The sequence below is a fragment of the Miscanthus floridulus genome, chromosome 9 (assembly GCF_019320115.1).
Source record: "Miscanthus floridulus cultivar M001 chromosome 9, ASM1932011v1, whole genome shotgun sequence".
NCBI classification, from domain to species: domain Eukaryota; kingdom Viridiplantae; phylum Streptophyta; class Magnoliopsida; order Poales; family Poaceae; genus Miscanthus; species Miscanthus floridulus.
This window is the reverse complement of record NC_089588.1, coordinates 110128771-110156227: the sequence shown is the minus strand read 5'-3', so window position 1 is coordinate 110156227 and position 27457 is coordinate 110128771. Positions and strand designations below refer to the sequence as shown.

The following is a 27457-nucleotide window of genomic DNA, read 5'->3' as shown; positions in this document are numbered from 1 at the left end:
ACACATGCATATTTTATTAGTAATTCTATCTCTATATCACATGCATATTTTATTTTAGTAATTCTATCTATATATCACTTAGATATTTTATTAGTAATTCTATCTATATCACATGCATATCTAGAGAGAGATTCTATATGTATACATATGTACTTATTTCCATGTGTTGAGAGAGAGAGAAAATTGTATCTAGAGAGACATTCTATGTGTTATCACATGCATATCTAGAGATATATACATATGCACTTATTTCTATGTGTTGAGAGAGAGAGAAAATTGTATCATTCTATGTGTATATATACATGTACTTATTTTCATGTTTTTGGATCGAAAGTGTTTTTGATTTGATTCCAAATCCTATACCTTATTATTGTTTATCCTTATGAAATATTATGTGTTATTATATTTAATTGGATTTAGTAATTCTATATATGTTATCACATGTACTTATGTTATGTGCTATAGTAATTCTATCTATGTGTTATCTTGAAGATACAAATGGCTGTTCTGGATGATAACTTGAATGATGACATAATGGCGGATATTATCAACGCCGGCACCAATGCGGGTGTAGATGACACGAGTCAGTACTTTGTTGATTATGAGGATATCCTGAATATCCCGGTGGTTGAAGATCAACAAATTGCTGCCCAAGAAAATACTGGCTAGGTATATTCGATTATCTATCATCTCTTATAGATGCATGCGTACGTATATTTGTTGTTAATCATTGTGTTTCTACTCATGTAGCTGGTCTCTGGATCTACATCAACCACCAGCAAGAGTAGGAAAGTCCGAGGGCCAAAAAAGCCATTAGAGGGCCGTTTCATAATATCATAATTCGACACCGACACTAGCAAACCATTGGGACCACATGCTCAGACATATGTCAATCAATGTGGGTTCATTGTAAGGGATAGGATCCCAGTTAGTGCTCATGAATGGAAGTAGAAGATATCCGCTCCTAATGTTAGTTTTGTATCTGATCGTGATAAGAACCTAGCTTGGAGAGATATCACTCAGCATTTCACATTACAAGCAGATGATGCTTTGAAGGAGCTAGTGAGGGATTGGACAATGAAGAAGATGGCAACATTGTTCCAGAGTTGGAAGAAGACATTGTATAAAAAGTTTATCTTGAAGAATGAAACGCCGGATTTCAATGCTAAGGCATTTGTCAAGTTGGAGTCCCATTGGGATGACTTCGTACAATACAAGACATCTCAAGAGAGTGAGGAACGTGTGATGAGGAATCGGCAGAATGCCCGACAGAAGCAATACCATCATCGCATGGGATCAGGTGGTTATAGGAGTGCTATTCCCAAGTGGCAGAACCTAGAAGCAGAGATTACTGCCAAGGGAATCATACCTGAAACAATAGAGAATAACTGGCCTCAGCGCGCGAAGAATTGGTTCTACGCTCATGGGGGAAGCCTAGACCCAGACACTGGCAAGCTAATTTTCGGCCAAAAAATTGAGAGAGCAACACAGAGACTAGATCGTGCTAGGGAAGAAGCTGATAGTGGTGTTTTCAAGCCCAACAGAGAGAAGGATGAATTGACATATGCCCTAGAGAATCCCGAACACGGTGGTCGAACAAGAGGCTATGGGGCGGTTCCGTGGCTACAAGCATTCCCTGTAGACAAGGATACCTACAGAAGCCGCCAGAGAAAGAAGGATGAGGAGGCAGACTGAATCCGTGTATTGTAGCAATTTGTTAATGAGTCACGACAAGCATTGCTCGAATCACATGAACAAGAAAAATCTCTTGAGGTAAGAATGTAGGAGGAGATCAAGAGGCAAGTGCACCTAGCAATGAGTCAAATGCAATCGCAATCAACGCTGGGAGTCACCATTAGCCCTGTTGGTCAGATGAAAAGTAGTTGTGCTTCCACGGAGCTGCCAGTTATTCAAGATGATGTTGGGTTGCGCTTCCCTGTTGATGACATTACCGAGCCTCTAACAACATGTGAGCTGCACATTCCAGATGGTAATAATGCATCAATCATGGTGGCTGTCGGGGTTGTATCTCCAATAGACCGAACGAAGACACCAAGAATCAATGGGTTAGTTATTCAACCTGGATATGCTAGCGTCTCGGTCGATAAAGTGCTCAAAGGTTACAGCAATGTTCCTCTTGACATTGAAGGCGGTGATGGGGAGAAGACACTAGGAGAAGCAGAGAAGACATTTATTCAATGGCGCAAACGCTTCATCATCATTCCCGGGACGCCACCGCTTACCCTACCTCACCCTAGGTACGAATGAAAGTGAATGAAATATTATTTTCCATTAATTTTATATTGGCTTCAAAAATAATTGACTCACAACTTATTTTTGTAGCAGGGTCTCCCCCAGCCTAGCCAATTCATTCATTCCCCATCTCATCACAGCGTCGCAGGGGCGAGATGACTTTATCCCCACAGCGATCTCCAACTCCTACACCGGCCCCATCGCCTCCACAACGATCTCCAACTCCTACACTAGCCCGACCGCCTCCACAACGATCTCCAATGCCTCCACGCCGGTCTCCAACACCGGCCTCATCGCCTCCATGCCGGTCTCCAACACCGCCCCCACCCCCTCCACAGCGACGCACTATAGAGACGTCTAAGGTCCCAGTGGCAAAGAAGACCCCGAAAAAAGAGTTATTTCTCAAGAAATACTTCCTGAAAAGACTGATGAGCAAATAGCAGCTGAAGAAGACAAAAAAGTGAAAGATTTTTTTATAGATATCCAAAAGCAGAGACAAGCGAAGCTTAAGGAGAAGCCGTACTTTTACATACCACGAGATCTGCTGAGGCAGAAGGTCGAAGCTCACAAGAAAAAGATGCTTAAAGTTCGTAAGCCTCTGCCACTATCAGACTATGACCGCTCCCTCATGAAGTCACATGATGCAGATAAGAAAAGGAAAATAGCATCAGGGAAGGATGTCCCACAGCTCAGACAACAGAAGCAACCAATGCAAAATCTTGTTGTTGCTAATGAATATGGTTTCAACATAGAAGTCTATCGACCAGACAACTCTAGAGAAGTGTTGGTTCAAGACCTTAATGCTTTTTTTGAAATACTGGTTTAACCTTGGATCAATTGATGGGCAAAGCTCCAATCCAGAACCTAGAAGTTGATACCTGAAAGACTTATAAATTTGGCAAAAGTCTGTACAACCCTGCGGCTCTGAATGAATTGGGTACGCAAATGTACTTGCTCAACAAGTGGTACATGCAGGCGTGTGGCAGGGGTGAGGAGTGGATCTTTGTCAGATTTAGAGACCATCTTTACTTCCGTGGCGATGACATCTTACATATTAGTTTCGAAGAATTGCATCAACTATACCACATGGACGCTCTGGACAAATCAATCATTAGCTCCTTTTGTTTGTAAGTGATTCGTACTTTTATTTAATAAACTCACTTCCATGTGTATGTGTATATAATTATCCTCACATGTAACTTATATTTATATATAGATTCCAGATGTCAGAGCTCCAAAGAATACAAGACACCAGTGTTGGCTTCATTGATCCTTATATTGTATTCAAAACCGATATTATTGCTAAGGAGCAGTGGGTATCTGAAGCACAGAAGAATATCATGAGGTTTTTCGTGAAGGAGCACAACAAGACAACAATACTTTTGCCGTACAACTTTGAGTAAGTGTTAATAATAATGTAGTCTACACATTTTATGTAATATCAATACAACTTATATGCATGTACGTGTGTGTATAAACCAATGCAGGTTTCACTGGATACTCATTGTCATTGAGTTAAACTCAAGTCGGTTAGTAATCTTGGACTCATTGAGAAAAGAGCGGGCACTATACCAAGATATGATAGACATTATCTAGGGGTAATTTCGATCTCTCGCGCACAACTATTATTGAATAGACTTTGCCATAATTTATTAACGATCGTACATTATTGGTCACACAGGGTTTGGAAAGAGTTTATTCGGCAACACCGCAAGGATTGCAAGGCACCACTTAATGTAGTTGAAATACCAGTAAGTTGTACTATATATACTTCCCCACGTGTTTAATTACTATATCGTACTTCAATTTACATGTGAGATGATGAGAATAATCTTCTTCTCATACAGTGGTGTTTGCGGCAGTAACCGGGTAATAACTTGTGTGGATACTACGTTTGTGAATTTATCACTACACACATAAGAAGAACTCCTGAAGATGTCCTCAGAGTACGTATATATCAAATTTTTATTTATTTTTAAATGAATATATATATATGTATTAATACTTTTCCTTTTATTTCAAATGCAAGACTGAATGGTTGAAACAAAGGGTCATGCAAAAAGATCATCTGAAAGTAGTTCAAGAGTCAATAGCAGGATTTCTTCTAGAAAAAGTGCTAAATCCCAACGGCGAGTTCTACTTTGATCCTAAGGAATAAATGATGTAAATTAAATGTTTATTGATATCGTTATTTTCGAGAACAAGATTATGAAAGTGTTGTATATATACATATATATATATAATATATATAGTTTCATACTTTATTCGAATATAATAATGCTCGAGATGAGAATTAGATATAATTATATGCGTGCGTGTATTTATATTAGCAGTGTAGAATACGTACATAAAAACATATTATATATTAAACAAATATGTGTAACTGAACTGAAAACAAATTAAACAAAAAAAAAGAAAAAGAAAAGGAACCTTTAGTCCCGGTTGGGGTTACCAACCGGGACTAAAGGGTGCGGCCACGTTTCCTCGGCTGGAGGGCCTTTAGTCCCGGTTGGTAACACCAACCGGGACTAAAGGTCCCTCTTTAGTCCCGGCTCGATGATCCGGGACTGAAGGTTCCACCTTTAGTCCTGGGATCGTTGTCCTGGCGCGGTAACCGGGACAACAAGGCCATCCTGTAGTAGTGTAGGAATCCAGGCGAGAGCTAGGTGTGACAAGGCGCCACTTTTCCCAAGGTGACCTGGCCACTTGGCAAAGAATATGACAATCGGCAAAGCCTTCGATTCTGGTAGTGCTAGGACGTGATTCACTGGTGACACACATGATCACAGACTATTGCTACACTGATTTGCCATACCACCTATATTAGTTCTGAAATGAAAAAAAAAATCAAGTCAAGTCGAAGCATGAATTCTATGAAAAACTGATAATGTTAAATCAAAGCATGAATACTATAGAAATAAAGCACCACCAACTCAGACTTTTCAAATGTTAGTATTAGTATCATAGTATGCTTTGCATTGTTTCTAAGAAAAACTGATAATGAATTTGCAATGTGTCACAATACTAAATAACAATTGTGTAGGGTCCTATCTCATATTCTGCATATAACACCAGATAATAATGACCCCACCTTTTGTATATCAGATTATCACCCAAAGGTGTCCGGTGACAATACTCTCTGTTTTTCCCTTCCCCATAATGCTCTCAACAAGAAAAAACAATATGAAACTGAGGCATTATTAGGTTGAGCAGGAAAAAAAGAGAATTGGATCGGCTTTTAGCAGTAAAAGAAAAATAATTAACATTCCATAAGAACATGTATTATGCAACCTATCAAGCAGCACTATTTTTTCACTTTCAACATTTAAAGCAACAAATCCATACGACTATATGAAAAGAACATTGGCAACCAAAAGCTAGTGTACATTCATGTTTAACTCTGAACATCAAGCAAGTTCTTAACCAGGATAAATTCTAAAATTCTTTTGTTGCAGTTTGAACCGTCACTGAACTATGAACTAAGAACCAGTTTTCAGCTTTTTAACACTATATAATTTAGAGGCACTCATATGTATATTTTTCTCAAAAATCCTAACTAAAGATAGCAACTTTAGTAATCCTCCCCACTCCAAGCGATTAATTTTTCAGAAAACTAGGTACTCCGTCTGCTAGCTGCAATCAATTTAACCAACAGGTATGACAACCTAAAAGAAATTGGATCATAACTAAGTAGTAAAAAGAATTCATAATAATTGTAGTATACCTCAGTCTGATGTTCACTACAATTAACTATTTGCCTAAAATAAGGAAGCATTGAGCAATTAAAAGGATACAGATTAAAGATCTAGGAAATTAACTAAACAGAAATCAAACATTTTTTAGATACACGAGTTTCTAATTCCAATTAGAACAAGAATCCTCTAGATCCATAACCCTAGAACAAATTGCCTCCAGAAGACAGTGACATTACCATAGTTGAGGCAGCAGCTGACTGAATTCGATCTTGTTAGAGATGGGCAACAACGCAAGCAGCGTGTATGGACGTGCTATGGCCTATGGGGAAGTGCATAGATTATACCTGGGTGGGAGGAGGCGATAGGGCAGTGTCAGTGGAGGCGGGGGTCCTGATGCGGAGGACACCGTCGGCCGCGGCGGCGGAGGGTTTGGATCCTGATGCCGACGACGGCCACAGCGGAGGTCGGGGATCCCGGCGTGGAGGACATCGGGAGCCACCACCACGCCTCCCGCCGACACCACGCCACCACCACCACCACCATGCCTCCCGCCGACGCCACACCGCCACCGAGAGAGAGAGGTGGAGCGGCGGCGGCCGGATCCAGGGAGGGGCGGCGCCCGAATCCGGAGAGGGAGGGGAGGGCGGGGCCGCGCCAGAGGACGGGAGGGAGGGGAGCGCCGCGGCGGCGCCGGAGAGAGGGCGCGGGTGGGCGGATCTGGGGAGGAGGCAGGGGAGGAGGGGAGGGAGGGGAGGGTGGGGCCGCGCTGGCGCTGGGGAGGGAGGAGGAGAGGGAGGGGAGGGGGCGTGGTGGAGAGAGAGGGGAGGGCGGGGCCACGCCGGCGCCGGAGAGGGAGGAGGGGAGGAAGGGAGGGGGCGGCGACCGGGGAAGGAGGGGGTGGCGCCGGCAGGAGGAGGGGAGGGGCGCGGAGGCCGCTGGGAGAGGGGAAGGGCGGGCACGGAGAGGGGAGCGGGGAGCGAGGGAAGGGAAGGAGGGGGTGTGTGTGCGTGTTAAGTGTGCGGCGGGCCGGGTTTATTTCGAGTGCCCTGGATCTGGCACTCGACAAAACAGTGTTTGCCGAGTGTCCTACATCTGACACTCGGCAAAAGATTTTTTTTTCTCTTTCCATGGAGAGACACGTGGCGCGATGTTTGCCGAGTGCCATAATTTGCCGAGTGTTTTTCCCATATTTGCCGAGTACCGGAGTTTGCCGAGTGTTTTTCAATATAATTGCCGAGTGTTAGAATGTTTGCCGAGTGTTTTTAATTTGGCACTCGGCAAAGAGATTGTTTGCCGAGTGTCCGATAAAAGGTCACACACTGAAAACTGAGCTATACATGTTGTATAGAATGGCACCAAGATCTAAAAAGATCCCTACAAGTTAGTTATCTCAGCTTTTCCTCCTTGCTGCTAGATATATCTGCATATATATTCAGGCACTAAAAACGATTATATAGAAAAATAAAATGGCAAAAACGAATTGTACAGTATCACTCTGCTCTCCATATTTTCGAATCAAGAAACTAGGAATAGTGGATGGCAATATTTGGATATTAGTCAAAGATATCAGTGAATTTTTCCACCGGAATCTTTATTTCTATCAATATGGAAGGATGTAAAGAGACTCTTGGAGTATGTTCTATGTAATTTGGGCTATGCAAAGGTACGCTAGTGGAGGGAGAATTCAAAACAAGGCACCTTCCTGAACAGTTCATTTTGTCTTCGTCCAGATTCTTTCATGTATCTTACAACAACTACAACAAATGGTGGTACCAAAGGTTTAGAGGCTGGAGCAGCGCCAAGAAGTTGGGGTTGGGCACTTAGAACCAATTACATTACATTACTAATGGGTAGCCCACTCCACTGAATTGGTTTTTCTGCTCCTGATGAAGACATCTGCGTCTATATGCTCAAGATTGATAACGTGATGTGTCTGATTAGATTTCTAAATATTTTGTGCTATCGCATTCTGACAAGTTTTTTCAGGGCCCAGTAGTTCCTGTTGTCATTTAGTTTGTGTTATCTTGCGATTGTCAGAATGTCTCTATCTCATTCTCTGTATATGGTGACGATCCTGATCGATGATTATATAACAGAATGATGACGATCCTGATGACCATATATGTCAATGTCTGTATGTGCTCAAGGTCGATGCATATAACAGAATGTGTTTGGTAGAGCTAAATATATATTGTGCACATCGCTTTCCATAAGCAGCTGATGACAATCTACAAGTAGTACTTACTGTTGTCATTTATTCTATGTGTTCATGCCATTGTCAGAGTCTTCCAAGTGGAAGATATCAAAGTAATTTAGCCGCTAGATCTTCAACTATAAATAGTTTTGCAAGTTTGAACATGACTATTCAAGCTCATGCAGCAGCTCTTAATTAGAAATTTACTCAGGCTATGCATTGGTTATCCGTGCTCAGGCTCAGATCCAAGGGTGCAATGCAAGTCCTAACATTACTCTTAATATTACTAGCCTCACTGTGCTGTTCGGCGGCGTCACCACCGTCCGGCTACCGCTCCACGCTCTCCCATATTGACTCCCATGGCGTCATCACCAAGGCAGAACTCATGAGCCGAGCTGCACACAGAAGCCGGCACCGAGCGTCCACGATGCTACCGCGTTATTCCACAATGTCTACCAGCTCGAACGCTGGCCCCGCCAGGCTCCGCTCCGGCCAGGCCGAGTACCTCATGGAGCTCGCCATCGGGACGCCGCCGGTGCCGTTCGTCGCCCTGGCCGACACCGGCAGCGATCTCACCTGGACGCAGTGCAAGCCGTGCAAGCTCTGCTTCCCGCAGGACACGGCCATCTACGACACCGCCGCCTCGTCAAGCTTCTCCGCCGTGCCGTGCTCCAGCGCCACGTGCCTGCCCATCTGGAGCCGCAACTGCACGGCTAGCTCACCCTGCAGGTACCGATACGCCTACGGCGACGGCGCATACTCCGCCGGTGTCCTGGGCACGGAGACGCTCACGTTCGGCTCTAGCCCTGGTGCGCCTGGAGTCTCCGTTGGCGGCATCGCGTTTGGTTGTGGCATCGACAATGGCGGCCTCTCGTACAACTCCACCGGCACCGTCGGCCTGGGCCGCGGGAGCCTGTCCCTGGTGGCGCAGCTTGGGGTCGGCAAGTTCTCCTACTGCCTCACCGACTTCTTCAACACCAGTCTAGGCAGCCCAGTGTTGTTCGGCTCCCTTGCCGAGCTGACACCCATTGGCAGCGCCGCCGTGAAGTCGACGCCGCTCCTGCAGAGCCCGTTCAGCCCGTCGAGGTACTACGTCTCCCTCGAGGGCATATCGTTCGGCGACGCACGCTTGCCGATCCCGAACGGCACCTTCGACCTGCGCGCCGACGGCTCCAGGGGCATGATCGTGGATTCCGGCACCATCTTCACGAAACTCGTGGAACCTGGTTTCAGGGTGGTGGTCGACCACGTGGCCGGCGTTCTCGGCCAGCCGGTGGTGAACGCCTCCAGCCTGGACAGCCCATGCTTTCCGGCTCCGGCCGGTGAACCGGAGCTCCCGGCCATGCCGAACATGGTGCTGCACTTCGCCGGAGGTGCAGATATGAGGCTGCATAGGGACAACTACATGTACTTTGACCCGGAATCGTCGTCGTTCTGCTTGAGCATTGCAGGGTCCTCGTCGGCTTCTTCTTCCGTTCTGGGCAATTTCCAGCAGCAGAATATACAGATGCTGTTTGACATCACCGTAGGGCAGTTGTCATTCGTGCCCACCGACTGTAGTAAGCTCTGAAATTATGTGACACTATCTTTTGTACATGCATAGCTTTTGTTATGCATCTAGATATACACTATAAGTCGTTTTGGCTTTTTTAAAATAAATTGCTTTTGTTGTGCAATTAGATATACACCATTTCTATATGATACAAGAAATGTATCTAGAAAAGCACAAAACATCTGATAATTTGGAATGGAGGGAGTACAATTTAGAACGAAGAAAGTAAATGATAGTCAGCGCATTGCTGTGGGACGAGAGGATAGAAAATCATATCAAGAACCAAATTTGGAGATGGAGTCGTAGTAGTAGGATATATAACTTCTTGCAGTGAGGATGGGCATATATGTTTACTATGGCAATGGCTTGGCATCTAGATCTTACATGATTCCTTGACCATGCAGTGTTCAGTTTTCTCTTGGTTAGGCAAAGGTCACACACTGAAAAATGAGCTATACATGTTGTATAGAATGGCACCAAGATCTAAAAAGATCCCTATACAAGTTAGTTATCTCAGCGTTTCCTCCTTGCCGCTAAATATATCTGCATATATATTCAGGCACTAAAAACGATTATATAGAAAAATAAAATGGCAAAAACGAATTGTACAGTATCACCCTACTAGGTGAAAATGGAGTCTCCCGGTCTAGAGTTGCAATCTGGATATAAAGCTGCATTTAATATTTCTAATTTCAAATGTTATGTTCATACGTACACTGACCTGCAATATATTTTTAACAGTTGTCTATATGAGAAGATCATAACCTTTGGGCTTCCCGCCCCCGAGGTGCTCCTCACACACAGGGCAACAGGGGTGCAACCCAATACCTAGCCCCGCCACACATCATCCTGGCCGCGTCACTGCCAGAGCATCGTGCGAAAGCTAGGATGGCGGCGGTGTGGCTATATCTACTTTGTCATGGGGCTTTCTCTTTCTTGATGTCTCTAGAGAATTCATCCCCGTTCTTGTAGTCTTCGGTGGCAGCGGCTCCCAGGCCGGCCTATGCGGGCGGCAGCCGGATTCAGCACCAACATGCTTAAATCCAGTGCTTCCAGTATTTGTGGTGGTTTACGTGCAGATCTGCCTGGGGGCATCACGGGAACGGCAAATAAGAGGTGCAAGTGATTCATGTATTCCTCGTGCGGGCATATGGTGTTAACTCTTCAAAGGAAGCTATAGCGTCTTTATGTCTCCCATGCCGTGCAACATCGATGTATTTTGGGGAGGCGGTGCTAGGGCAACTCTGATTTGATGCATTTCGTGATCAGTTGGTGTAGGATCTGATGTGTGTCCACCGCTAGATTGACCGCCCTGCCCAGCCATATGTGTCAGATGGAGGTGGAGCCAGTCATGGGGTAGTCTGATCCAAAGTTCCTGAGCTCAGATATGCTTTTTTTGAGGAAAAGCTCAGATATGCTTGGTGGTGGTGATCTGCTCATTGGTGATGCATAAGTGTCACGTGATGGCTTCGGCGGGAGTTATCATTACCGGAGACGGCTTTTTTGTCGAGTGTCCCAGACTTTGCCGAGTGCTTTTTATCGGGCACTCTGTAAAGATGTTGTTTGCCGAGTGCCAAAGAGAAATCACTCGGCAAACAACTAGCACTCGGCAAAAAGGTGGTTTGCCAAGTGCCAAACACTTGGCAAAGAATAACACTCGGCAAAGACAAGGTTTGTCGAGTGTCAAACAATAACACTCGGCAAAGGGCCGCCACCGTTAACGGCCGACAGCCAACGTTAATCCTTTGCCGAGTGTCTTCTCCCGACACTCGGCAAACCATATTTTTTTTCACTTTTGACCTCCAAACTTTTTCTGCAGTCCTCAGACAATATCTGGTACTCCATGTTCCAATGTGGCACATTTCTCAGACTTTTTCTATATTTCTTTAATTTATTTCATTTAATTGAATTTTCCTGGATAATTCAAATTATAACAGCTAGTCATTCGAATAATGAAAAAATGATATTCATGTTATTTAGTATAATGTGAGGCCGTATCTAGGAACAGACCACCAATTTTGAACATCTTGTTCACGAAACATGACCACGAACTTGTGGTTGAGTTGTTTTTAAATTCTATAAAAAGCAAACGAAGTCTGAAAATCATGAAACTTGTCAAGATGTCAAGATATCATATGTGGAGGCTGTGATAAAAAGTTGAGGAGGTTTTGCGCAAGTTGTCACGTACGATGTCGACTTCGGTTTGCAAGTCTTCACGAAATTGATTTCGTGAAGAGGCCGACTTTGGTTTGCAAGCATCGTACGTGACAACTTGCGCGAAACCTCCTCAAATTTTTATTACAGACTCCACATATGATATGTTGACATCTTGACAAGTTTCATGATTTTCGAACTTCGTTTGTTTTTTATAGAATTTAAAAACAAGTCGACCGCAAGTTCGTGGTCATGTTTCGTGAACAAGATGTTCAAAATTGGTGGCATGTTCCTGAATATGGCCTCACATTATACTAAATAACATGAATATCATTTTTTCATTCATTTTTTCATTATTCGAATGACTAGCGGTTATAATTTGAATTATCCAAGAAAATTCAATTAAATGAAATAAAATAAAGAAATATAGAAAAAGTTCGAGAAATGTGCCACATTGGAACATGGAGTACCAGGTATTGTCTGAGGACTGCAGAAAAACTTTGGAGGTCAAAAGTTAAAAAAATATGGTTCGCCGAGTGTCATTTTTTGACACTCGGCAAATGAGCCTCTTTGTCGAGTGTCAGGAGAAGACACTCGGCAAAGGAGCCTCTTTGCTGTGTGTTAGGACCTATGGAACTCGGCAAAGAATTTTTTTAAAAAAAATTGAAAAAACCCCTCTTTGCTGAGTGCCAGTCCGGGTGGTACTCGACAAAGAATTTTAAAAAAAATAAAAACCCCTCTTTGCCGAGTGCCAGTCCGGGTGGCATTCGGTAAAGAATTTAAAAAAATTAAGTTTTTTTTAAAAACCCTCTTTGCCGAGTGCCTGCCAGGTGGCACTCGGCAAAGTATTAAAAAAAAAATAAAAAACATTGCCGAGTGCCAGATCGGGGGCACTCGGCAAAGAGGGGATTTAACCTCCCGGCAAAGCTGGCTCACACACACCGCACTCCGCACACATGCACGCCCGCGCCAACGCCGCCGCCGCCCTGGCCCGCGCCCGCTCCGCCCGCGCCAGCCCTACCGCCGCCCCCGCCCGCGCCAGCGGCGGCCGTGCCCGCACTGCCAGAGGAGGAGGACAAAGAGAGGAGGAGGAGGAGAGGAGAGGAGGAAGAAGGAGGAAGAGAAGGAGGTGGAGGAAGAAGGAGGAAGGAGGAAGAAGAAGGAGGTGCCAGCCCCGCCGCTGGCCCCGCCCGCGCCAGCGCTGGCCGCACCCGCGTCGCCACTGCCCCCGCCCGCACCCACGTCGTCCCCGGTGCTTCCCCAGCCGTCGCCTTGTCCACCGGCGCCCTAGCCCCTTCACCACCGCCACCCTACGACGCCCACTAGGTATGCCCTACCGTCGTCGTCGTCGTAGTATTACTAGTAGTTACGGTAGTAGTAGTAGTGGTAGAGTAGCAGTGGTGGTAGTCGTAGGAGAGGTTGTGACATTGTTATATATATGTGGTTGGATATAGTCTTGTGCATGTCGGCCGTCATGCCATTCATATATATGTGCATGTCGGCCATCATGATGTTGGTTCTCTTGCAGGTTTTGGAAACCTCACCGTGTAGGGGAGGTGCTGCCGAAATTTTATATTGATAGTTTTATGTTTTTTTGGTAGAGCAGAGCCCATCAGAGCGGAGCCAGAGTACCTCGGCGACCCCGATCGCCTTCCTCACCGCTGCGGGTCTACTTGCATCGCGTCGCCTCACCACTACACCGACCTGCCATGGCCCCGCTAGCCTGACTCCACCGCCACCCTAGGTATAACCCCTCTTTCCATATCATGGTTGTAGATCACATAACCCAGTTAGGCGTCTCCCGTTCGAAAGAGATACGGTTCGAAATATGCAGATATTTCCATATCTAAAACCGTATCTATTTCAAATTGTCCACGTTTTTTGGATAGCCCGCGGATGCATAGGTGGGGTTAGTTTCCATGGTCTGCTCTGATCTAAGACAGTGTTTCAGCATCATCTCCCTGTTATTCTCTGGATACACACTCTCCCTTTCAGGACGTGTATTTGGAGAACAGCGGGGAGGTGCTGCCGAAATTCTGTCTCGGATAGGAGTAGAGCATGGAAACTAACCCCACCTATGCATCCTCGCATGAGATTAGGACCTATCCTCACCTATTAGATAGTAGGAACATCGTGTAGATGCAATTGATGTTTATATTACTCGCCACTATATATGTTAGAGGATGGAGGACCGTGAGTGGATGTACACGGGCCGCGCAAGTCAGGGTTAGGTCACCAATGAATGGATCAACAAGACCGATGCTTTCTTGGAATGGGCATTTGGCATGGCTGCTAAAGGAGTGAGTAAAATTTGCTGTCCCTATAGCAAATGTGCAAACAGGAAAAGACAAATGAAGAAGGTCATGGGGGAACATCTTTGGAAGAATGGATTTACGGCAGACTATACAAGGTGGGTCTACCATGGTGAAGCCCATCATATGAGAGAGGAGGTGGTGAGACCACGCGTCAAGGATTATGATGCTAATGCGGGGTAGCAGAATGTTAAATGACTATCATGAGGCATAGTTCGCTGAAGGACGTACGGAGGAGGAGCCAGAGGCAACCGCAAAGGTGTTCTATGACATGTTTGCCGTGGCACAGAAACCCCTTCATGGCTAGACAAAGGTTTCTCAACTGGATGCCATTGGACACATAATGGCGTTAAAGTCCTAGTATAGCCTGAGTCGAGATGCCTTCGATGGTATGTTGACAGTTATTAGCAGCCTGCTTTTGGAGGGTCACCTTCTGCCAAAGAGCATGCACGAGTCACAGAAACTCCTTCGTGCACTTAAGATGTCGTATGAGCAGATACATGCTTGCCTGAAGGGGTGCGTCCTATTTAGGAAAGAATACGTGGAAGCAAAGTACTGTCCAAAGTGTAAATCCTCTAGGTTCCTGGAGGTAGATTCTGGTGATGGCCGGAAGAGGCAGCTTGACATTCCTGTGACAATCCTATGGCACCTTCTGTTCATACCGAGGATCCAACGGCTATACATAACCGAGGAATCCACGAAACAGATGACATGGCACAAAAATGGCAAACGATACAATCCTAACAGGATGGTACATGCATCCGATGGTGAAGCATGGACCCACTTTGATGGCATTCATCATGAGAAAGCTAAAGAGGCTCGTAATGTACATGTTACGCTGGCAACAGATGGGTTCAATCCTTATGGAATGATGGCTGCCCCATACACATGTTGGCCCATGTTTGTTATCCCACTCAATCTCACCCCCCCCCCCCCCGGCGTATGCTTTCAACGACAGAACGTATTCTTGTCGTTGATAATTCTTAGACACCCAGGAAATAATATGGGTGTGTTCATGGAGCCTGTGATTGATGAATTAGTCCATGCTTGGGAGGAAGGGGTATGGACATATGACCGAGCTACAAAGAAATACTTCAAAATGCATGTTTGGTACCACTACTCCCTACATGACTTTCTGGCGTATGGGATATTCTGTGCCTGGTGTGTTCACGGGAAGTTTCCATGTCTAGTATGCAAGGAAGGTCTGAGGTTCATTTGGTTGCAGAAGGGTGGTAATTATTCATCATTTGACAAACATTGGCAATTCCTCCCTCTTGACCATGCATTCAGACGAGACATCAAAAACTTTACGAAAGATGTCATAGTGACAGACCCTGCAGCACCGATAATGACTGGTGCCGCGGTTCATGAATAGATAGGTGGTCTCGTGGTTGATCTAGAAGGTGGTTTTGTGGGATATGGAGAGCAACATATGTGGACTCATAAGTCAGGCTTGACTCGGCTCCCCTAATTTGATGACCTTCTCCTTCCACACAACATTGATGTAATGCACACTGAAAAGAATGTCGCCGAGGCACTTTGGGCAACAATCATGGACATTCCTGAGAAGTCAAAGGACAACGTTAAGGCTAGAGTAGATCTAGCAACGTTATGCGATAGACCAAACCAACATATGAAGCCTCCTAGTCGTGGCAAGACATGGAGAAGGCCTATGGCCCAACCCCCTTGTTTCTCGTTGGTACAGCGAATTTCTTCATGAATTCTAGCGTCAATCAAGGGATCCTACCCCGCAGCAGGTAGACACCCTTCTTAGACAGGGTGCGGGAAATGGAATATCCGATTTCATTTCTTGGTTCAAACGGAAGGTACCATCCAATTTAGCTCATACTTAGTTTGACATTCCAAGTTAATTGTACGTGCGAATAATATAACGATGTATCCTGCTTGAGCTTGTAGGGCCAGAGGGATGCGTCTATGCTTGCCGAGTTGAAACAGGTTGCCAATGGCTGTGCCTATAGGGCTAGGTCATTTTCTGGTTATGACATGAATGGATATCGCTTTCGCACAACAAGCTACGAGCAGAGTCAGCCCAATCGAAGAACCACAAGTTCCGGAGTTTTTACGCCCGGCGTTGATGAGGTCGAGTATTATGGAAGAATTGAAGAAATATACGAACTCAAGTTTCATGGTTCCAAACCTTTTAATCCCATCATATTCAAATGCCATTGGTTTGATCCTGAAGTAACGAGACGGACATATAATAATCTTGGGCTAGTCGAAATTCAACATGATTTCGTCTTACCAAGAGACGATGTCTATATTGTGGCCCAATGGGCCACGCAAGTTTATTATCTCCCATATGCATGTCAAACAATAAGGCATCTTAAGGGTAGGAATATTGTGCACAAGGTATCACCACATGGTAAAGTGCCTGTCCCAAATGATGAAGATTACAACTTAGACCCAAACACATATGACAGAGAGTTCTTTCAAGAAGAGGGACTAGAAGGGAGGTTTGAGATAGACTTAACCAAAGCGATCAGAATGGAAGTAAACAATGAAACGGTTATTGAAGAGGACGCTGGAGATGAGGTGCAAAATGTGAAGGACTTACAAATGCTTGAGCGATTACATTTAGACAATGACAATGACAACATTGCTCATTCGGATAGTGTTGATTATTTCAACATGATTGATAGTGATGATGAGACTTATGATCTAGCTAATCCTGATCATGAAGGTTATTTCTAATACATGTAATACTATGTTATTTTGTAATTATGTTTTATCTAAGTACTTCTTGTTTATCTGTGCTTATTGGTTTACTCTTTTTAATTGCAGGTGATTGAACAAAGATGGTGGGTGGTGGGATGAGGAAGCTAACGTCCTTGTATCGAAGGACAAGGATCGTTGCACTGGGGTAAAGTAGGAGGAGGAGCAGCCGCAGGAGGGAGTCATCGCCTACCACCCTGTCGCGTGAGGAGGAGGAGGACCAGGTGCCCCAGGAAGACACCGAGGAGGCGCAAGAGGACGAGGAGGAGGCACAGGAGGACGCGCAGGAGGACGACGAGGACGAGGCGACAGCGGGGGGTTCTGCTTCCTCTAGTTCATTGAGCGTCTACTTGCGAGGTCCTGCGAGCCTCCCTCAGCGACCGATACCTCATGAGAGACGCCCGCTGATTCGACCTGAGGGGAAAAAGTAAGTAACTTTAGATGTTATCACTACTTTATATGATATGTTGAAAATCAAAATAGAAATTAATATTTTTTCTTAATCACTTGGGTAGGAACTAGACGATTGTGGCGAGTGGAGGTGGTCACACACACCAAGTCAATGGCATCCTCAGTCTTCTATGCAAGGAGCACTTCCCTAGCCTGGTTGAGTATGCTGGAGTGACGGGGCTGGCCTACTCATTTGACCACTACGCCACTGCCCCCGATGCTGTAGATCGGGCCCGCAGGGTATTCAACAACAAGGCGGAGCGGGTGAAGCAAGAGCTGTGGGTAAGTCTTCCTCGCACTACATTGCTCAATACATTCTTGAAATAATGAATGGATACATCATGTTTGTATGCAGGATTTCTTTGGATGCCAGGATGGACATGAGGCCAGGGCAGATGTGGTGGCTACCAAATGCTACAAAAAACTCGTCGTGGACATGCATTACGAGGCGCGCATCTAGGCCGTCATAACTTACCACGGGACCATCCTTAGAACGAAGGTCGCCAAAAGGGACGCAAGATCCATGACGCTGACCCGGGACCAGTACCTGTAGGAATATATAGAACATTAATACTAATTCCTTTTGAGATTAAGTAGGCTTAATTTCATCTTCTGATATGTCATGTACTTGATGGCCCATAGATGATTCCTTATTGGTGCGCCATGCAGCCTCAGTGCTGGGAATAGATAGTGGACAGGTGGTGCTCACGCGAGTGGGAGGAGACGCACAACTTGTGCCAGGAGCGGTGTTTGATGATGCCAGGTGTAGCACACCATCAAGGCAGCCACATCCTTAGCGGATACGCAGAAACATGGGTACGCAAATTCATTTATTTATTCTAACGCTTAATTCTGTATGATTTTTAATCATCTTGCATTTTTTCTCACAGTCGGCGTCACATGGTGGCAGCCTTGCTCCATCTTCAAGGCATTTGCTATGGCCCACAAGGGCAAGGCGACGTCCGATGTCGACTACAACCCAGAGGACGGGCCCGAGGCGTACAGCAATGCGACCATCCACAACCGCCTTAGTGAGTACACATCAATGGCAAGGGAGGTCCATGGGTCAGAGTACGATCCGAGCACCGAGAACCTTGATGGAGAAGTCATCATGAGGGTGGGAGGAGGCAAGAAGCATGGGCGGTACTGGATTGGCGACGGCGCAATCGACTCGGCCGCTACTCCCAGTCTCTCCTAGATTCGAGCAAGCAACATGAGTAGGAGCCCCGCCATACGACCTTGGCAGGACACTTCACACCACTGGGTGGAGGCACTTGAGGTTATTCCTAGTTTATTCGTCGTTCATTGGTTTTTTCATACCTTTCCTTTGCATTATTGTAACATTGGGGTGAATATATTGTAGGCCTAGCTGGCACAAGAGAGGAGGATACGGGAGCAGATGCAGGCGAAGATGGAGAGGGTGGAGGCCGAGCGAGAGGCCAAGCAGCGGAGGATGGCGGAGATTCTTCAGTACATGCAAAGTCTTGGCTCCGCTACGGGTGTAGCTCTGCCACCTTCGCTATTCGCTCCACCTCCACCTCCACCTCCTCACTATTCTACTCCTATGAGTATAAATGTTTTAGTTTATATGTTCATGCTTACGGTCAAACCTAGTGGAGTATGAAAGTTTTATTCATGTATGGTATATATTTATCTTGTCTCACACATGCAATCTCTTCTCCTTTGTGCAGAATCAATCGACGGCATCGAACGATCCTCATGCTTCAGTGAATCCTTCACCAAATCAGTGATGATACTTGTGGTTGTTAATGATACTTCTATTTGCAATTGTGGTTGAAGATGATGGAGCACTTGGATTACTTGTGAACTTATTTGTGATATATTGTGAGACATGAGACGTTTGTGATATATATGTGACGTTTGTGATATATATGTGGTGTTGGTGATATATATGTGCTATTGATGATATATATGTGATGTTGGTGATGTTTGTTATATATCTTCTGTTTGTTTGGATGGGATGTAAAAAACAAATAAAAAGGCTATTTTCAGTCACTTTGCCGAGTGCAATAGCCATGACACTTGACAAAGTGACCTGGGAACTATCTGGGAACATGCTTTGCCGAGTGCAAATGCCGTTGCACTCGGCAAACATTAGAGATTTGCCGAGTGCCACGGAACAGGCACTCGGCAAAAATTACATACTTTGCCGAGTGTCTTGCCGGCGGCACTCAACAAAGTGACCACCTTTGCCAAGTGTCTAAGTCAACGACACTTGGCAAAGCGAGGACCTTTGCCGAGTGCTTGACCTTGGCACTCGGCAAAGCTGCCGTCATGGTGGCGCTCGCCGTCATGACCACTTTTCTTTGCCGAGTGTCGGATTGGCACTCAGCAAAGTCTTTGCCGAGTGCCCGATAAAGTGCACTCGGCAAAGAGGTCTTTGCCGATAAATTGTTTACCGAGCGCCCTTTGCTGAGTGTAACACTCGGCAAAGGATTTGCCGAGTGTATATCGGCCTGAGGCACTCGACAAAGAAGCTGTCTCCAGTAGTGTATGGACAAGGTGCAACACTGTTTCTATGCGTGGATACGTGGTGGGCTGCTGTGGAGGTGCTAGCGAAAGCCTTGATGTTGTTCCTACTTCCTACCAGAATCGACAGTGGCAATTCCTTCGGGTGTTGTTTTCCTTCTTAGAGGTGTTATGATGGCACTGCAAAGCTCTCCTATGCACAGATGTCCACGTGAAAACCTGGCCTCGTATTTTCAGGTGGGCAACATCGGTGACTCTCATCATTTTCCTACATGGGGTCATCCACCTTAGAGGTCCATCTTCACGAAAAGTTGATCGACGGATCGTCAAGCTTGGAACTTGTGCAAGATATTTTGCATGTGGTCTTCACTCGGAGAAGACATTCGCTTGTAGGAGGCTGTCAGAAACCCAAATCAGATTCTCTCACAAATCGAAATTACAGCAATAATCAAAGTAGCTAGTAGCTTCTAGAAGGTTCTGGATACAACTTTGAGGTACTGGGAGAGGGAGGAAGGAAGGAAGGAAGACGAAAGATAAATCGAGTCAGAGACTCGCCTCGAGCAGATGCCCGCCTCGAGCGTGTGCTCGCCGCTGGGTTCCTGATCTGTTCTTCGATGACTCCTCCACTTGACCTGCTTCTGTATTTGTTTGTGCTGCCGTGGCTTCCTTCTTGGGCCAGGACAAGTCTGGTGCTAGAGCCCACTCACTTCTCCAGCCTGCTAGCCGGCCCAGCCAGCCCATGAGGTCCCTGACATACTTCCCTCCTTGAAACACGGCTTGGGGACAAGCCGTGGTAGAAATATCCAAAACAAACTCAAAACCACCAGGATCCCATGGCACTTGCAAGTCATTGGTGTTTAGTGTCAATCTGACATCATTCCAGACCGGTATATGTGACGTGCTTCCCTCCTTGTAACACGGCTTGTCCCAAAGCCGTCTCAAAAATAGCAAGCAGATGTGTTCCAAATCTCCAGGATCCCAAACCCAAACTGATGTCGAAAACGAAACAATATTGAGATGGTGACCACCTGGATCCCAAAGCACTTGGATATCTAGCCAGTCATCCTTGCTCATCAGTAAGCCATGCTGATACTGGGCAATGATCTGAATTTTAGGGAACTGCACATCTATCTGAAACACCAACTTGCATTTTGTATCCTCAGCAAGAAGATTTTGGTGATTCTCTGCATATGGCGCAAGCCACAATTGGAAGTGAAACCAATGCAGACTAGAGTTGTGAATGGTGCACTTGTTCAGCACATTCAGTAGCATCCAATTCCACATATACACTATTGTTTCTACATGCAACCTGAGAGCAAACCATGTTGTCACTCCGAGCAGCATTCCATCAATCAGTGATACTTGCTCACACCATTTCCCATCCTCTACAATATATAATAATCTCTTCATGTCATATATAACCCATTGGCTTGCTCTTCCACATAGCTTTTGCTTCTCTCCATCTGATAGAAAATAATCTGGAAATCACTGCCTTCTCAGATTGATATATAGGGAACTATCAAGAAATATGCAGGCTCCTACCCTTGTGATACATCCAGATAATAACCAAGTAGATATGCATTCCACAAATTGTGAATACATGCAGGAGCCTCCAACATTAAACAATCTCCTATTAACATATGATGCTTCTAAGCGTGAACCCTTCCAACTGCGTGCTGCCATAGTTTGCATCATATCTGATTTTCTAGGTCTAGGTTATTTGGTGGCATGTGTCACTTCTGGCAAAGTTGCTTGTCCTGAATGCCAATTAGATATATGTTCTTTCCAACTAAAAAAGGGAGGCAAGTGTGTCTACATGGGCCATCGTAGATTCTTAGATGCCGAACACAAGTTTCGGTTTGATGCAGATTCATTTGATGGTACCACAGAACTTAGGCCAGCACCTAGACCTCTTAGTGGAGAGGAAATATTGAAGCTGACAGCCAATATATGCACAACCTTCGGAAAGGACCCAGTAACCAAGAAGCCAGCCAAGCATCAGCGCAATCCAACTACAGAGGAGGCATCCAAGCGAAAACACAAGAAAGTTAATGAGCCACCAACTGTTTGGAAAAGAAAATCCATTTGGTTTAAGTTGCCATATTGGAAAGACCTACTTCTACGACATAATTTTGATGTTATGCACATAGAAAAGAACGTGTGTCAGAATATTATTGACACACTTTTGGACACCAATGGAAAATCCAAGGATAACTTAAATGCTCGCTTGGACATCCAGAAACTTGGCATTAGAAGTGATCTTCATCCTGTTACTATAGAAGATAACTTTTATTTATGTCCAGCACAGTTTACAATGAGTCCTGATGATAGGGAAGCATTTTGCCAACTATTGAAGGATGTGAAGTTCCCAGACGGTTATGCATCTGATATGCGTCATAATGTGCAAGTTAAGGAGAAGAAGATAATTGGATTAAAGAGCCATGACAACCACATATTATTGCAGCACTTACTTCCTATTGCTGTTTGGAATATACTGCCAGAAAGAGTAAGTGCAGCACTAATTTGTGTGAGCAATTTCTTCAAGAAGATCTACTCATCCACTATTCATATCAGTGATATGCAAAAACTAGAGGCTGAAATAGTTGAGACACTAAGTGTCCTTGAGACTATATTTCTGCCATCTTTTTTTGATATCATGGTTCATTTGATGGTGCATCTGCCTGCTCAAGCAAGACTTGCTGGTCCTATACACTATCGTAGCATGTAGGCAGTAGAGAGGTACCAAACTATTTTCAATTGCTATTGAACATATTTGTAGTTAGATTCCACGCTAAAACTGTTACTTCATAGGTGTTTGATGAAGTTGAAGGGCTCTGTTCGTCCTAGAAGTCATCCAGAGGGATCAATTTGTGAGGCCTACAAATTTGATGAGAGTCTTACTTTCCGCTCCAAATTTTTGAAAGGCTGTGAGACTGGACAAGTAGGAAATGGTGAAAGTATGGACTGTGAAATTTGTACTACACCATTCTTCCAAAGCACAGGGCAAGCTTTGAGTGGCAAGTGCACTGTATCCATAGAATACAAGACTTGCGTTCAAGCACATAGATATGTATTGTTCAACTATGATAAGATAGAACCATACTTGAAGTAAGCAATCCACACAACTTGACACATTGCATTTCTCGTGTTCTTATCTATACATTTCTCAATGGGTACCACACCTTTACAGCAAACATGTGGAGTACCTTTCCTCGATTGGTCGCCACAATCAGCGACAAATGACTCGTATCCATCATGAAACGTTTCATGATTGGTTTAGAAAGCATGTAAGTAAAGGCGTGATTAACATGTTCTGTTCAGATCTAATATAGTTAAATTAACTAGACATAATGTGATATTTATAGGTGGAAGGGTTAGTTCAAAGTGGTGTAGAAGTACCAGAAGAGATACATATTTTGGCAAATGAACCTTTCTTGATTGCAACAACATACAATAGTTATGCAATTAATGGATTTAAATTCCATACGTCCTCCTATGATGAGGGTAGACCAGTTCAAGGTAGTGGAGTAGCTTTGGTTGCCCAGATGGACCTCTTGCTTTGAAAATGGAAACAATGTGGACCTAGTTATGAGAAACAAGATATACTATGGCATCATCAAAGAAATAATTGAGTTAAACTATCGCAACAAAGGAAACATAGTTTTCTTTAAATGTGATTGGGTGGACAATCGCATTCAAGATAAATGGGTAAAAAAAGATCAATTTGGGGTTACAAGTGTTAATTTAAAGCATTTATTCAATACTGGAGAAAATATGTTAGATGAACCTTTTATCTTGGCATCACAAGCTGTACAGGTTTACTATGTTAAGGAAGGTCCTGAATCAGATTGGTATGTTGTTGCCCAGTCAAAACCACGCGATCTTTATGATATGGCGGTTGATAATGAAATACGTAACCCAATGCCTGATTTGGATGCAAATGTTGATCTCAGTCATCTTTTTGGAGATGTTATACATGTAAGGACTGATATAGATAGGGTCATTGTTGCTGAAAGAAAGAGGAAGTAAGTTTCAAACACCATCAATTGTTGCTGGTGCTATGCAGATTTTTCTTTGACATAATTGCTTTGTTGGTCTGAACTAATTGTTGATTGCTTACATACTTGCACTACTATTTTATGATAATCCTGTACTAATTCATTTTTGTTTTTTCGGATAAACAATGTCAAAAGTAGGGGGAAAAAGAAAATCCGTGGAGCCAACTGATTATGAAAATGGTGTGGAGCCAAATGTTTATGAATCTGAAAGGAATGAAAACATCAGGCAAAGGGTGCAGAAAATGCAAGAACTGAATATTCAAGCTACCGCACAACCACTTAGCTCAATGCATCAAACAAACAAAAATAAAAAGTTATGTATTCCCATGAATCTGAAATATATGTTCTCAAAGAATTCTGTGAAGTCTCTATGGAAATCTGAACTAATTGTGTCCCCAAATGTAGACCCAAACTCATGTTGACGCTACTGGACGTAACTTACGATCTAGCTCTAGAATAAGTGACGCACAGGTTGATATGCAAGCTATGAATGAACATCCTGAGAATCGACTTAATGAAGGTATTCGTCTCTATGTTGTGACAACTAATAATGCAATGCATCATGCATACTTAAGTTGGGTGTACTATGATGTATTTGTTTTCCAGATGTTCCCGAACAGCCCAAAAAAATGTTCGAGGACCTACTACAAAGGCTGATATCTATGCAAGGCAAAATAAGCCTAAACTCCAATTGGATGTCAATGCATGTGGTCAACCTTGCGGACCAGCAGGCACAAAATTTGCTAACTTCATTTGAACACTTGTGAGAACAAAGGGTTTCCCAATTGCACATGATGATTGGAGGAAGGTCTGTCCACGCAAAAAAGTATAAGCTTTGGACAGATGCACAGGTAGTGAAATTGGTTGCAAATCTACCTACTGCAGTCAGGTGATTGAGTCCTAACTTATTATTTGTGTGTTGTACAGCTATATTGGCAAGTAGACAACTGTGTCTTCAATTGGTTTATGAAGACAACAGCTACGAAGTGGAAGGAGTTTAAAGCAGAATTGAAAAAGGTGTATGATGATGACATGGAAGATGATGAACTATTTGCTCCGTGCGATGACAAAGTTCATATGGATGACTGGAAGTGGCTAGTTAATCATTGGATGTCTCCGGAGGCAGCTGCAAGTTACAAATTACACGCTCATTTTCATAATGTATGTGGCACAGAATTATAAACATGAAATAATTTGGTAGGACCGTTCTTTGAGGGGGAAAGCAAACCGTTCAAAGCTGACCCAAAACCATACAACTGGGAGTAAGAGTCATGCACGTGTTGGTACTAAAATAGTATGCAACATCTATTTTTAGTTTGTTTTCCCTTTCTTCGTATCCTGTAACTACAATAACATATATATGGTTTAGGGTGAGGAGCTAGGGCGTCCCCCTCGTAGAGATGAATTGTTTATCAAAACTCACACACACAAGAATGGAGTACCTCATAAAGGAGCTGCAACAACAATTGTAAGTGTGATAAACACAACAATTTCTTATGCCATCATATTTTACTAATTTTTTTGCTTGCTACAGAATGCACTTCAAGATGCAATTAGAGATAATCCTGTATTGAGAGACAAGAGTATCCAGGAAGGTGATGCTTATTCCTATGTTTGTGGGGCAGAGAAGAATGGATATGTTCGTGTTGTGGGTTTGGGGCCAAGTCTAGTAGATTTGGAAATGCCTGGAGCTAGAAAATACACATCAACAAGGCTTCAAATGGAGATAGAAGCTTGTCGGCAATCTGATAAGAGAGTGGAAGATCTAACAAATCGTCTGGACACAATTCAAGAAACTCTAGATAGATTGATGCAGCAACAGAATGCCAATAGCACTCCCCATGGATCTAATAATGCACCACAGGTGGTAATTGTTAACCTTTATCTCTTACATTTTTCTCTTTGTCAGAGCAATAATTGTTCAATGGTTTTTACTTTGATTTAGAGCTTGAGGGCTGCACCAACCTATCATGATGAAGAAGTACATGAAGAAGAAAAAGAACAAGATGCTAGATCATATGCAGGGGATGATATGGCTGATATGCACTTATATGATGATGATGACTTTCTGAGTAGACGAGTGGTCCTTCGAGAGGAGCAACATAATGAGGTAATTTCCTTTGTGTTCTTGCTATGCCTTTAAGCTGAATCAGACCATATTGATTAGTATTAGTATTTTTACCCTACTAAAATATATTTTATGCTTTAGGGTGGTAGAGATGTGATACTATATAATGTAGTAAGGCCCTATGAAGTTGCTATGGCAAAGGCTACCGTTCAAATAAAGAACCCAAGGGCTATTGTTGGGGATACTGCTCTTGGCGTGCAGTTCTGTGAAGTGGTTGTTAACCATGTGTTTATGAGGAACGTTGTACTGCCCCATCCATATGAAGGGGTCACCACCATTCTAGAGGCTCGTGGGAGATGCATTGCTTGGCCACATGACAGAGTAATGGTCTAACCTCTTTATGTTCTTGAAAAAACGATCATTATATTTTGCTGATTAGGAATATATTTGTTTTCTACTAGATGAAGGATGACAAGAAGTCATTGCAGCAGTCAAAAGGTGGTGGCACAGCTTGAAGGTATTTTACTTGAACATTTTGATGTATATATTTAGCTAGCAACAACACTTATATTCACTTTCAGATTAGACCAAAGGTGTGCTATTATTCTTTTGACCACTAAATTAGGAGATTGTTGTGATAGCTAGATCCATCAGTGCAATCCAATGAAGCGGAGGAAGCCATAACTATTTCTTAATTGCATTGGTTGGTGTGAATTCTGAGTTTTTAGATAAGTGAAAACTCTACAGTAATTGTAGTTCCTCTGCTATCCTCGTCCATGTCTTTTTGCATAGGGTGATCATGATTCTGCAAATTGCATTGGGTTCTTTGTTTACCTGTTGATTCTTGTTTTGATCTGCTTGGAGAAGAAATTTACTTATTTCTTGCAGTTATGCACTACTTTGGGAATGCTAGACGTATTCTGAATCTTGATAATGTGTACGAAGCTATTATACCAGTGCCATGTAGCATTGTAGCCACTGCTGTACAGCTCTTGTGGAAAGACAAACTTTGACATCAGTGGCATAACTTGCTTGGCATTTTATGATTTCCAACATTGTCCCACTACCATACTTGTTGGTAGCTGATCTGAAATGTATGCTGCATGGATGTTTGTGTTTATCTTTCAGCCACATCTTCTATTATTCTATAGAAAATGTGCCCTACAGATAGTTTACCACAAAGCATGGGGCATGCATATTGGCCAGTATTTAGTTCTAAATATGAATTATCATTGTTGTAAATCTCTAAAGAGAGTTGTCTTCTTTTTTTTATACTCTCCTGTGTCCTTTCAGCTAACTGATAATTTGGTTGCATCCTTCTTCATGCCAACATCTAACACTTCTATAGTTTTGTGGTGTATGTCACCTACTCACCTAGAGCACGGTTAGCAAGCCTTATGATATTGAAAATCTGTGTCTTGTACCCTCATTTGTTTCTGTACCGTATAGTTGAACATAAAATAATCAAGGGAACTCATGCATAGATGCTGCATTTCAG

The 27457-nt window shown here is 43.9% G+C and overlaps 2 protein-coding genes across 2 annotated transcripts; both read left to right on the top strand.

Moving 5' to 3' along the window:
* The first annotated feature begins 6387 nt into the window (after positions 1-6387).
* Positions 6388-7044, top strand: LOC136480556 (uncharacterized). Its single transcript, XM_066478066.1, has one exon. The coding sequence runs from the start codon at positions 6388-6390 to the stop codon at positions 7042-7044; it is 657 nt and encodes a 218-aa protein (XP_066334163.1).
* Positions 7045-8356: 1312 nt separating this feature from the next.
* On the top strand, positions 8357-9712 carry LOC136480555 (aspartic proteinase nepenthesin-1-like). The gene has a single exon (XM_066478065.1). The coding sequence runs from the start codon at positions 8357-8359 to the stop codon at positions 9710-9712; it is 1356 nt and encodes a 451-aa protein (XP_066334162.1).
* The last annotated feature ends 17745 nt before the right edge of the window (positions 9713-27457 follow it).